The following is a 13,732-nucleotide window of genomic DNA, read 5'->3' as shown; positions in this document are numbered from 1 at the left end:
TAAACTGGATGGAGCAGCCTGTGGGACTGTAGAGTTCTCTCCCTAATTCACTGCCAGTTTATTGCTCAGAATTGTCTCAACAAGGGTCAGATAGCAGCCAGTGGTAATGCAGAGAGGGTAGCTGGACCAAGGGCTGTCTGCTTCAGCATAGAGTTGCCAAATCTGCTCTGCCTCAGGTCAGTGTTGCACAATGGATTCAGGTCAATGTAAGGAAATGTTTTTGCCAAAAGGAATTTTCTCCAGATACTTGTTCCTGCCCTTTTGCTGCTGCATCCCACATGTCAGTGAAAACTGTAAAATACTTGGGGTTAATGCTATTACAGCACAGAAATCTGTGCTGATCTGCTCTAATTTGGTTGACCATGTGAATGTTTATAGTAGCAAAAGTGCAGAGACTCGAACCAGTTGCTGGGTTCAGAAGGAATGCAGAATCACTCTTAAGGGGCAGCGCCAGTCTAATGTGTTTACAAAAACATAGTGTTTAACATTTCTGTGTATATAAATTTTAAAAATATACTGTCTTGTTCCCCCAGCTCCCTCTTATGAGTAGTTTGGAATTGAACTTCAAACAACATGTTTTTTTTCCAACATTTAGTATTTCTTATTGCTAATTTTTCTTGCTCTCTTTCTAGGCATATGAAGAATTGTTTAAGAGCTGTCATATCAAATACCTGAGACAAGTCAGGAGGGACAACTACAGTGTAGTAAGAGCAGTGCTTTTTCAGATATTCAGCCAAGGCATTCCTTTTCCTTCATGGATGAAGGAAAGAGATATATTGAAGGTAAAATTCATTTTCTAAATAAACACATTTTAGCTATCCATGCACAGCAGAAGAAAGCTTTGTTCAGTGATATATTTTTTCATATTTTTCAACTTTGAAAAGTGATATGTTGGCTGTCAAAGTGGAGAATCATTATCAGAATTCAAAATGAAGATTTTCAAACCCACTGAACTACATTTAATTGAAAAACTGTCCCTGATCTAAATATACCAATGTGAACATGAGTCTAAATGATGTAAAAAAAAAAGTGGATGGATGAATGTTACTGCCATCCTGCTAGATGTCATTCACTTAACAGGTTATTTAAATCCTCCCCATCCACATCCATGCAAAGTTCAGTGGCTCACTTGGGAGCTGCCTTGTTTCTGGAGCAGCAGGAATACCTGCCATGGGCTCCAGGAGCTCCAGCAGGAGACAATGGCAGGGAGGTGGGATATATAGCTTCTGCCTGTAGAAAAGTGTGTGCAGACTGCAGGGTGTCTGTAATCCTATATACTCACTGAATTTGGAAGTTCCCAGCTTTTCCAGAGTGCGAGTAATATGTTTTGCTGAGAGCATATTTTCTTAATCTTTGTTTTTCTTTTGGTTGGCCCTATTTTAAAAGTTACTTTGGGACTTGGCAGTTAAGTGCATCCTCCTTCATAGCATTTGAACTGTGAGGTTCATTTACTTTGTTGTTTGAACTGTACAAACAGCTGATAGAACCACATTGTAAATTGTATGTAGACAAGTTTATATAACCATATACTCTGCTTCTTGTTATGGTTATGATTAGCTTGTCTTTTGGTTTTTTCCCAGCTCCCTGAAAAGCTTTTGTATTCTCAAGGTTGCAACTGGATTCAGCAATACAGTTTTGGACCAGAAAGATACACGGGTCCCAATGCCTTTGGGAAGTTGCGCAAATGCATGGAGGCGTTAAAGACAAATGTGAGTATCTCGGAAATGGTTGGGAAGAGTAAAAGCCTTGAGAAATGGGTTCAGACAGAGTTAAGGAACAGCCTCTTGCATATTTGTGGGACAGTCAGCCTTCCTCCCAGGTTCAGACTGCTGAGATGCTGGGAAGGCCATTGCCCCTCCTGCAGAGAAATCCAGGTTTTGGTGATCCACTAGGTGAAGTACTCAGGAGTCCCCTGAAAGTTAGGGAGGCAACCATCCCCACAGCTAGTCCTTGCCATCAAGTGGCTTCTGGAGTATCTCGTCATTTTGATTAAAAATAAACATGCTGTATGAGATGCTTGTGGATTCCCTCCTCAGCTGGAAAAGAGCAAACAGTGCATTTTTTTCTAAAACTATTGTATTTTCTTTGCTTCTATCCTCATTAAATGTTTTAATTATCCATTTTTGCTATAATTTCTCTCTGTAAGCTTAAGCACTTGATTGAAAAGACCTGTCAGCCTTACCACTCCCTCTGCTCAGCACTGCCAGATTGACATCATTCCTAACCCAGGACTATAATTCTTACTTACATATTTAAAATTTGGGGGTATTTAGCAGCCCCAAAGCCTTCTGAAAGAGAGATAAAGAGCTGGCCTGTCAGGACATTGCGCCTTTCTTGAGCTCCCCTGGGGTTTCTGTGGATCTGCAGTGATAGTAGTTGTTAATTTTTAAAAAAAACAACAAAACCCCAAACAGACAAATATAAGCTCGAGAAACAAAGCATTAGAAATAAAAGGAGGGAATTAAAATAGAGTATTTGGTCCCTCGCCTGCACCCTTGCTGTGCCAAAGTGACAGCTGCATCTTCTTGAGATAGGCCTGGTAGTTGTTATGTGCAGTTATCATTTTGTTCTGGTTGCTCTTTGCATTTCCCAGTGTTGGGTTATTTGGCTTTCATTTATAGCTTGTTGTAGTTCTTTTAGCTGATGTTAGTGCACAAAGCATTTAGTAAGAAGAAAAAGTTTCAAGTCAAAAGAATGAATAAATCCTTACAATTAACAAATTGTTTCAAAGCAACTCTGTGATGCATTATGCTATTACTCGGCATGAGGTATAACTCCCAACTTTTTTTTTTTTTTTTTAAAAGATCGTGTTCAACCATTGAGATGGATTTCTGCCTATTTTTAGTAACATGGTTCTTTGCTGCCTTTCCTAGCTCAGAATCATAGAATCATTTAGTTTGGAAAAGATTTTTAAGATCATCAAGTCAAACCAGCACTAAACCATGTTCACAAGTGCTACATTTACACTTTTAAATATCTCCAGGGACAGTGACTCAACTGCTTCCCTGGACTGCCTGTTCCAATGCTTGACAATACTTTTGATGAAGAATTTTCTCTAGTATCCAGTCTAAATCTCCCCTTGCATAAAGTCTCTTGTTTTATGACATGTTGGTTGGGAGAAAAGATGAACTCCCCCACTGACTACACCCTCCTTTTAGGTAGTTGTAGAGTATGATAAGATTTTCCCTTCAGCCTTGTTTCCTCCAGGCTAAACAACCCAAGTTCCTTCTACTGCTCCTCATCAGCCTTGTGCTCCAGATCCTTCACCAGCTCCGCTGCCCTTCTCTGGACACACTCCAGCACCTCAATATCCTTCTCATAGTGAGGGACAAAACTGAACACAGGATTTGAGATGTGCCCTCACCAGTGCTGAGTAGAGAGAATTGCTGCCCTGGTCCTGCTGGCCACACTATTGCTGATACAGGCCAGGATGCTCTTGGCCTTCTTGGCCAACTGGACACAGCTGGCTCATGTTCAGCTGCTGTCACCAGCATCTCCACTTTTCCACTTTTTCCCACTGAGCCACTTTCCAGCCACTCTGCCCTCAGCCTGTAGCGTTGCCTGGGGTTGTTGTCACCTAAGTGCAGGACGTGGCACTTGGCTTTGTTGTACCTTGAACCATTGGCTTTGATGAGATTGGAAGCTGCTGCCTGCAAATGCTGTTGTGCCTGGGCTCTTTTGAGCTGCTTTACAGTTAGACCAGTCTTCTGTTCCTATTTTGCAATCTTTTGTGTTAAATAGAACTTTTAATAATTTTAGTAATATTCTTCTTCTGTGTGCTTTCCAGTGGGCTGAAATAAGTGCTACAAGAGATCATGAAGAAAGAGGAAGCATGTGTAATACACTGTTTTCTGATGAAAGCAAGGAATACAAACTATATGAAGCCATAAAATTCATCATGCTCTATGAAGTTGTCGAAGCCTATGAGCAGATAAAGAGCAGGGATGAACCTGTACACAACCTTTTTAGCCTTCTCTTTGCTCGTGACTCTTCGTCTGACCCTCTGAGTTTCATGATGAATCATCTGAACTCCATAGGTGACTCTATTGGCCTAGACCAGGTAAGGATATAGATGAAAAACAAATCACAGAACTTCTTCCATCTTTCTAGTGATTAGGTGACTATATCATATATCATCCGTAACAGCTGGCCCATTTTCTTTTCTTTGAGATGTGGGGAAAATGGACTGAGGATAGCCATTTATCTTCTGGGGAAAAAAACAACTAGTAAGAGTGGACCAAAAACAAATGATACAGGCATCAAAAAGACAATTATTGTTTAGAACAATAATAACTTTGATATGTAAAATAGTTTAAAATTATGCTGTTTTGACCATTTGTTTTGCTTTTCCTATCTGATCTGCTATGCCAAACCCTGCAGCATCACTCTCTTCCCACCCTTTGGTTTTCATGAGATCTAATGTCTATTAAGAGTAGGTAATGACAACTCTACTAATCACCTTTATATGTTAAGGTTTTTGTTTCCTGTTTTATAATTAGTGAGAAGGTCAGTGCTGACATCTAAACTCTGCACTGCCATTCCACAAATGTTTTCACTTTCCAACGGCTGAAATTATTTTTATAATCAGTTTCAGTTATCAAGTCAATTGTTACATGATGCAGTCAGATTTAGGAGCCGTTTGCTTATGACAGGACAAGTTCTTCTCTGTCTGGCTATGCCCAAGGTTATGAACTGTTCCCAAACCTTTTTTCCTGATTAAGCAATCCATTACAAGAAGCATCAATGATAGATGCCAGTTCTCCAGTTTCATAGATGTGAAGCATCAAGAAAGTTTTTCTTTTCACTGTTACATTTTCCATATGTAGCAAGTGATCACAAGGTGGCAGGCTTCCTATTTTCTCAGGGTGCATCAATCTTGGTAACAGCTATTCCCTTCTTGCTCCCCACTAAGCTGTGTGAGCTGGCTTGAGAGCAGGTTGTGTATGGTGTCAGGTGGAAAAGGAATGTTCTTCTCTACATGCAAAAGAGAAGTGTAAGGGCTGTTTGGAATGTCCTCAAACTTTCAGTATTCTTACTCCACTAGCAAAAGGGCCTCTTTTATCCCTTGTCTACTGTTTTGAAGCTAAATGACTTGCCTTAACTTGGATTATCTTCAGTTTAGTTTTCAATGTCTAGAAATAAATGTCTTACAGACTTCTTTAATTTTTAGGTTGAACTGTTTCTTCTTGGATACCTACTTGAAGTAAAGATACGAGTTTACAGACTGCATAGGTTTAATACTGAGGAATTTAAAGTAAACTATCCGGATGAATACCGAAGGGAATGGAATGAGATTTCTCTCGTGACTGAGGATGACCGCTACTATCACATCCCCCTTTTCTGAACATGAAGGACCAGTGACTTTTTTTTCTTTTTCCTTTGTATAGTATAGTGACTAATTCCAGTGAATTAGGTTTCTAATTGGCAGCAGTAAAATCGTGAGAATGCTCATTAATGGTTACAAAACAATTTATGGGTTTATTGTGTAAACATTTTGCTTTCCCATTTTTGCTCGGTTCACCATCAGTCAGCCATAAAAAGCATAAAATATATTGCTTTACTGTCTGGGGCAAAAAAGTGTGACATTTGAGGGTTGTCAGACAAAAAAATTGGAATGCCTGACAACAAAAGACAAAGGTTATGCTGGGTTTTCCATTGCTAGTTTAAGGGTTTGCTCTGACATCCATGGATGGGTTAAACTTAAGTGCCTAAAGCAATGACTGCCTTTCCCTATTCTTGTCTGTCTCTAGCAGGGGAGGAAGAATCACAGAGGAAGAAAATCCCAGGGTCCCACAGTTTATATTCCATGCTATTTAACTTGCATTGACTTGGGATGGGAGGATATAAGCTGGGGCCTCTGCATGGCTGCTTCAAATCCACTGGGCTTCCCTTGTTGCCAGAACACCTCTCCAGGGATGGGCAGAGCAAGCAGCTGCAGGCTGTACTTAACTTCAGACATGGGAACAGGCTGCACCCAGTGGTGATCCCTGAAGGTGAAGAACTGTTACACAGGGAGAAAAAATCAACACACAAGAACACTGTGATGAATGGAAGATCACCTGTGTAAATGAGGAAAGTACATAGCTTTTTCCAAGGTAAAAAGGGCAGTGTTCACATGCAACAGAGTTACACCCAGTATCTGCGTATGGCTTTGGTCAACTTGTAAATTCTTTAATAGCTGATTTCAACATTACCTGCCAAGATTTCCTTTGCAATTCATTTGAGAAAACTGTGCATGGAATACAGGCCAAAACAATGCATTTTCAGCAAATATTCATTTTCTATGCATGATGTGAATTCAGCAGTGTTGCATACATGTTTTATCCTCTGATTATGTATTAATCTCCTTGCCTAAGATCACTATTTTTAATCTAGACTTCCGTTTTTGAAGTCTGTCCGGAACAAGTAAATGAGATTTACCTTCCTACATGGAACATTTTCCTCAGTCCTGTTTTCTAAAAGAATCGTTGTGTTTTGATTATTTCAAAATAAGGGACCTTAACTTGAAGTATTAGATCTCACAAAATATTTGTGAAAAGCTTACAATGTCACAGGCTAATGGTTGTATCGAAGAGGGTGAGATTTATTAAGAAACAAAACCTCTCCTTTCCTTATCCTAGGGGTATGGGGACAGGAGGGTTTGTTTTTTTAAACCTGCAGTATAAAATGCAAGCCAATAGCAAAAATGGGAACAGGGCCTGCAGGAGCTAAAGCAGTTGCATGAGGTATCTTCATGGTAATGCTTTGAGTCAGTGGAGAGTGCTTAGTTCCTTTGTGTAAAGGAAAGCTATTTGCTCCCTTATGCTCCTTTTATTTGTGTGTATATGTGTATATATATTTATAAATACAAACACTTGAGTTCAGTTTTGTTGAATGATTTGTAGATTTTAATTAAGAAGGCTTGATAGCTGTAATAATTTCATCTCATCAAAACCTGCAGACTTTTATTTATTAAAAGAAAGTTTTTTTGCTGAATGAAGTAATTTTCTTGTTTTAGGTTTGGTTCTGCTCTGCATGGGGAAACGTTATAATACCTAAGTGTAGAGTATTGTTATCTATTTTGCATCAACAGTAACATTTACAATTATCAATAAACTAGTCTATTTTTTTTTTTTTTTGTTTTGGTACAAACAGACATACCATAAAAAGTATGTATTTTTGTTGTGGACTTTTTAATGATTTGCATATTATTTGTGTTTAGGATTACAAAAGCATTACAGCTGAAAGCGATAAATTGTGAAAACATACATTTTTGTGATCTTGAGCACATTAATAGCAAGAATTAATAAAAATCTAAAACAGACAGTGGAATTTACCTCACCAATTCGGATGTTTGCAACTGAACCTGGTCACCTGAGCCAGGGCTCTCTGCCTTGTCAGGGGAAGGCAATGGCACATGGACAGCCAGAGGAGTGGGTCTCTGGAAGGGACTGGTTCTCTTCACTGACTGTAGTAGGAGCTGGCAGTGATCAGCATAAATCTATCTGCCCTAGATATTTGAAGTTAGATGAGATTAATGTTGTCAAAAAAATCCAGAAAGAACATACAGAAACAGATCTGCTGTCTTATCAGGTGTCAGAGGTACCAGCCAGATCATGCCAGGAACAGAAATGGGGGGTGAAAACAGAGGAGCTTCAGGTGAGGATAATCACAAGTCTTAGAAATAAATGCAGAGAGAATCATGAGAAACACAGACAGGTTTGGGGCTGCACTGAGTTTTAACCAGGTTCTCTGATAATATATTTTACATATGTATAAAGCAAAAATAAATATCTGTTTACATATAAATAAATACATGTGTATACATATATGCATGGGGACGTGTGTATATAAGAAAAATCCATAAAAAAGAAAATAATCCTCAATAAAGTGTATCTGAAACAAACCTATGTAAGTGACAGGTGCTGCAGGATACTTTCCAGTCAGTGGCAGAGACAGCTCCTGATTTTGAAGAAAAGGTAAAGCTGGAATTTTGGTACCACAGAAGACTTGGTCTCTCCCACTTCTTTTGTGAGGGTTTCAAGGTGCTTGAAGGCTTCCCAGGCAGGAGAGAAACTTTCATTTTTCCCCTGGTTTTGTGAGAGGGGAGGATATAACTCTGTGGTGGCCCCTTGAAATTATTTTGTGGAGGAGCCTGGCATGGTCGCTGGGCTGGAGGGGTGCTGCAGCCTCACTAAGTGACATTCGTTTGTGTTCACAGCATCCCTTGTGCTGTTAGTCCAACCCTGATTTTGGCCAGGGATGGAGCAGGAGCCTTGCAGAGGCTTTTTGAAAGATCTGTCAGAAAATATCCAAGGAGACCCATGTGCATCAGAGGCAGGAGGTGATGTACCTAGGAGGGACAGGAGATAAATGCAGAAAACTTCTCTCCCTGGGACTTGACTGATTTACATCTCTTGATGAACCACAGAGCTTTGGGACAGCTCTGTGTCTTGGTTTTAAAGACAGGTGTCTTCTAAGGAAGGCAGGAGCTTCCTTTGGAATGGAAAATGTAAGCCCCCTCCCTCTGAATTATAATTTTGAAATTAAGGGGCTTTCAGGCAGAGATATGAGAATAGGAATAATAGTTCTTTAGTAGCACATATAAATAAAAAACCCCTAAAAACAACAAACTACAACTTAATAGCAAAATGAAAATAAAATGCAGTAATACAAAAAAACCTGACAGAGTGAGAATACAACCTGACACCCTGTTGGACAGGGTGTTGGTAGCAGTCTGATTAAATGGTGGCTGCAGTCCTCCTGGAGGGACAGATGTGGTTCTGTTGAAGCAGTGATCCTGTAGAAGGGTGGAGTTTTCCTCTCAAGGTCCAGTGGTGGTGTAGATGTGTCCAGTCGTCTGGGAATGCAGTGGAAAAAGACTGCTTGTGGTGTTCCAAGTCTCAGATTATATTCAGGTAGGAATGCTTGGCTCCTCCCCCTGGGTGGAGCATCTCACAATGGGATGATGTAATTTTATCAGTCATGTAGTGAGACTCAATGGCCCATTAACAGAAAATATCCCCCTGGAGTTATGAGGGATGGGTCATGGAAGAGATAAAGGACACTGCCACACCTGGTTTTAACAGATGGTAATAGAATACATACTTTTAGTTACATCTTGCATTGCAGCCCAAGACACTCTGTTAGCCATGGCCAGCAAGTAAGGAGGACGGCTGGAGTATTGCTAGAAGCTGTGTGTGCTGAACAGCGCTGCTGTGAGGGAAAAATGAAAAGCATGAAAGAAATAGAATCCCAGGGGAATAGGGTCCCAGATATTTTCATCCTCTGACATACCCCAGTTTTGCATAATTTTGAGGTTAAATGACTTGGCAAGACAAATAACCAAAACATCTTCCTTTCTTCATGAAGCTTTTGGCCATAGTTCAATGCTTTACTGAAATGGGGAAGCAACTAAGTTGAATAAACTTGTGCAACCCAGACCATTCTGTAATCTTAAAAATACTGAAAATTATCATCTTTTGAGTTTCAGATGATAAAATACAGCATTTAGTTATGAATAAATTTTTTAGCTATTTTTTTAGATGCCTTCCAAGCATCATAAAATGCAGTTCAATAATCTCTGTTCTCCTGGAAATTCTTTGGTTGTCACAGTTGCCTGAAGTGGTGGGTTCACCCCATGCAACAGCCAAGTACCCACACAGGTACTCACTCACTCACTCACTCACTCACTCACTCACTCACTCACTCACTCACTCACTCACTCCCACACCACCAGGGGCAAAACCAGGAAGAAGGGGACCAAGAACACTTTTAAGCTATGATAAAGACAGAGAAATCTCTTCTCATGCACTGTCATGGGCAAAACAGACTTGAGTTGGGAAATTTAACTTAATTTACTGGCAATTAGCATTAGTATTTAATTACAGATTTAGGTATTGGGAAACTTAAAAAAAGACAAACATTAGAATGCTTAGGGAGAAAACACCCCTCCCCTTTTCCAGGCTCAACTTCACTCCAGACTCCTCTCCCTTGTTATCATCACAGGTCATGCTTGGTGAGGCAGTGAGCAGAGTGGAGGTTTGTGCAATCAGAATCTGGTGATTTCTCACTGCCTCTCTATGTTTCAAGTGGGAATCCTCCACTAGCTGCAGTCTTCTCCCTCTAGGGTGTACCAGCTCTGATGCTGGCTTGGTATAAATAAGTTCTAAAACACTTGTTTTAGAACTGTTTATAGTTTAGGTATGTTACATGTTAATTACCAATTTTATAAACATCTGTGCAGCTTCATATAGATTCTATCCATGCTACTGGAAGGGGGGAAAAAGGGGGAAAATTAAAAGTAAAATCTATGTTTTTGTTGTCTTCCCTGTTTGGTGCTTTAATGTGCTCTCACACACACCTGTATTTCTACAGGATATGGATTAGAAGAGAGAGCAAAAGGGTCAGAAGGAAGAGGCTCAGAAGGTAAGGGATTAAAATCAATCCTGGAGTGATTCTGGACCTCACACAGGAGATACATGGGAGCTCAAGCAATGACCTAAGGGCAATAGGAGGTATGGAAATGACATGGCTAAAAGAAGTAGGCAAATTCATGGAGGAAGACTTAGCAAGTCCATGGCTACTTTTGAGTCTGAACTGCCAGTCTATGACTGGAGATGTGAAAATTTCCCAGGGTAATATCCACAGAAAGTGTACTTGCAGCTCTTCTTCCCTGTAGTCTAAAGCATGACACATGAATAGACCATGCCTACTGTAACTGAAGCTGCTCTCAACTGCCCCTTCAAAATAGCAGACTTCACCACTGTGAGGGTCCTCCAGAAGAGCAGAGGTGTTTCTTGCATATCCTGTACTGATGGTTTCCCTTAAGGCTACCTCTCATTTGCTGGTTGGGTCCCCACATCTGGCATTTTCAGTGCATCTGTTGCTGCTGTTGCAGGAATGATAGGAAACACTTCAGCCACCTTCTGTTGAAGTTCTGAATGAGACATGAGTGAAGCCACATGCTTTTGTTTCACAGGCTGTGAAAAGCCCATCGTGATCAAATTGGACCACATCTCTCTCTTCAGGGTCCCCAGAGATATATTCAGGGAAATATTTAACCCCCTCATTAGCCTTTGCAGGTTAACTTTAAGCATGGGAGCTTGAGAGTCCTCAACAACAGACATTCAAACCTCAACACATTTTCTAAGGAGAAAAGTGGGAATCAAACTTACAGGCTGAGCAAACCCAACAAGGTGAGTTTCTTCATATCACAACATGTGGTATGAGCATAATTCAGGAAACCTGCAGGTAGAGATATCTGGAACTGAGACACTCCTTCGAGCTTCTACCAAAGTCATGGGAACATGAGCAAAACTGCTCAGTAGCCACCATTTGGTGCTCTACCCAGTTTAGTAGCACAAGGCATCCATGAGTGTTGGACAAAAGATGTGAGCAGATCATTTTGGTTTGATTTTTTTCAAGAACCCATGCAAATTACACAAGATTTTAGTTCTGTTGTGGGCAGCTCCAGAGGTTCTGCCTTTCTACATAGAACTGCTCTTTGAATTACTCAAAGGCAGGAAGAAAAAGAAAGTGTGATAGTTCAAGCTGTAGAAATGTTTTTACAAGCAGATCTGTAAAAGGGATGAAATACATTTTTTCAGACTGTAAGAGTGGCTTAATACATGTAATTCTCAGCAGCCCTAGCTGGAAAAGATAGTCGTAACATTTGGTCCAGCAAGTGTCACTCATCTAGAGCTCCAGAGTACACTGCACAGAGTGAGTATGATACATTTAGGATCTAATTAGTGCTCTTTGAGTTACAGCTGCTAGGAGCCCAGTTCTTTGGAAATGCAAGAAGGGGGGAAGGAAGTAAGGTACATGATTTAAATAAAAAGAGAACACCATTTGTGTGGAAAGCCACCAGCCTATTTATCTTCTTGTTCCTTAAACCTTAACAAAATTTCAGTACAATTAAGTGCATAAAATACTGATTCTGATGAAGAATTTATTACATAAATTAATATCAGTATGTTGACATTACCTTTGTGAGTCACAAATGTGAACTATTAATAGAAAAATGCATGGATATTAAAAGAGTGGTTTCATGACAGCTTTATTTTTGAATTCCTTAAAAAAAGGAATTATAGTTGTAGATAATTTTAGTGCCCTAGATGCATTTAATTTAGTAACAAAGCAAATGTTTCCTGTGAAATCCTGCCAGCAACTAGAAATTCCAGTTTCTTGCCAAGCATTAAAACCTGCAGTCTTTGAGTGGAGTCACTTCTCCTCCTGCATTTCTAATTTCAGTCATGACTATAGAGTTGACCCTTTAAGGTTTTTTTCCTTTCTTGGGGGAAACTGAGGGGGGAAACTTTTAGGGTATTATCTATATCTATACTTTTAAAAGCATATGCCTTTTTTCAGCTGTCTGGCTACCAGTCAGTGAATCCCGATACACTTTTTTCTGTTTGACTAAAAGGCCAGATAGCATGTACTGATTTTCCTAACAGAACATGATCAAATCACACTTACCTTTTTCCAGGGTAAACTGAACAGATACCACTCACTCATTTTCAGGTTCATCTTCAGTCTTCTAATTTCTCCCATAATGTGATTATTAATTCCTCCTTGTATTACAAAAATTAGCACAAGGCTTAGCATTTGCATCAGTCTTGCAAGAGTACTTTGTAAAGAGAAAGTTATAAAAGAACTTCACTTCTTGCTGGCATTCCTCTGTCTCTACACCCAGCAACTGCAATGAGATCTGTTTATTCCCAAAAGTCCTCGGTTTTACCTGAAATGTAAATAAACATTTTCCATACTCCAAGGCAAAATCTTTCCCTAAGTGCAAGGCTGGTCTGAGAAGCAGAAGACAGATTTGACAGGCAGTGTTGTCAGCCAGTAAAATGGGTAGGTAACCACCAAAACCTGACAGTATTTTAGGTCTGGGATACCCCAAAGCCTGTGGCCACTTCTCTCCGCATATGTCTGGCTACAAACCATCAGGGACTATGGCTGTTCTTAAGCCTGACAGCAGCACATATGCAGCTACCTTATGTATTTGGTGTGTTTTGTATCTCCAGATGATTTGTGTTACCATAGGTCCTTCCATGTAGGTATTTACCTACAGAAACTTGGACTGGGTAAATTAAGGTCAGCTAATGACAACCACATTTGCGTGTCCTTGATGTGATAGCACAAATCAGGATGATAAATGTTGTTTTGCTTATTCTATGATCTGAGCAAGGAGATCACAGATTAGGTTTGGATCTGGGTTTTCATGATTGATTGATTCCAATAAAGATAAGCCTTAGATCAAAAAATTATCTGACAGTGGTAGTTAAAAAATAAATACCTGATAATTCAGAGAGAAAAATGAAGAATCCTAAGGGGGAAAAAAATCAAAATCAAACACACACACACACAAAAATACCCGCAAAACCACAGCAAAAGAATGCAAAATAAACATCAGAAGAATACTGCAAAAAACCGCAACAGGTGAGTTACTTATTGCCAGAATAATCACCACAGATGACTATTTTCCCAAAGGTGAAGAGAAACAGAAGCCCACTATTACTGTACCACTCATTCTGGGCATAGAAAGTGTACCATGATGAGGGATGGAAAGGATTTGCTACAATGTTACAGAATTACCAGCATTTTTTATGTCTTTGCATTCCCTTAATTTCAAATACTGCTCCTGGACCTCTGCACTGTTCAGGCTCAGTCTGGTGAATCATTGTTATTGTTATCAAGTTACAAGTAGATTCCTTACCTGGAAGATTTAAGAAACTAATAAAAATCT

General features: G+C 39.8%; 1 protein-coding gene across 6 annotated transcripts in view; it reads left to right on the top strand.

The window, feature by feature from the left end:
* The window catches only part of OTULINL (OTU deubiquitinase with linear linkage specificity like), a 35,882-nt gene extending 28,579 nt beyond the window's left edge, over positions 1-7,303 (top strand). For all 6 annotated transcript variants that reach the window (XM_058833594.1, XM_058833589.1, XM_058833588.1 and 3 more), the window contains 4 exons: positions 633-782; positions 1,581-1,709; positions 3,788-4,060; positions 5,171-7,303. In XM_058833594.1, the coding sequence (XP_058689577.1) occupies positions 633-782; positions 1,581-1,709; positions 3,788-4,060; positions 5,171-5,344 (726 nt within the window). In that variant the 3' untranslated portion in view covers positions 5,345-7,303. The remainder of the gene's footprint in view (positions 1-632; positions 783-1,580; positions 1,710-3,787; positions 4,061-5,170) is intronic.
* The last annotated feature ends 6,429 nt before the right edge of the window (positions 7,304-13,732 follow it).

Source organism: Poecile atricapillus, chromosome 2 (assembly GCF_030490865.1).
Source record: "Poecile atricapillus isolate bPoeAtr1 chromosome 2, bPoeAtr1.hap1, whole genome shotgun sequence".
Taxonomy (NCBI): domain Eukaryota; kingdom Metazoa; phylum Chordata; class Aves; order Passeriformes; family Paridae; genus Poecile; species Poecile atricapillus.
This window is presented reverse-complemented; position numbering and strand designations above follow the sequence as displayed.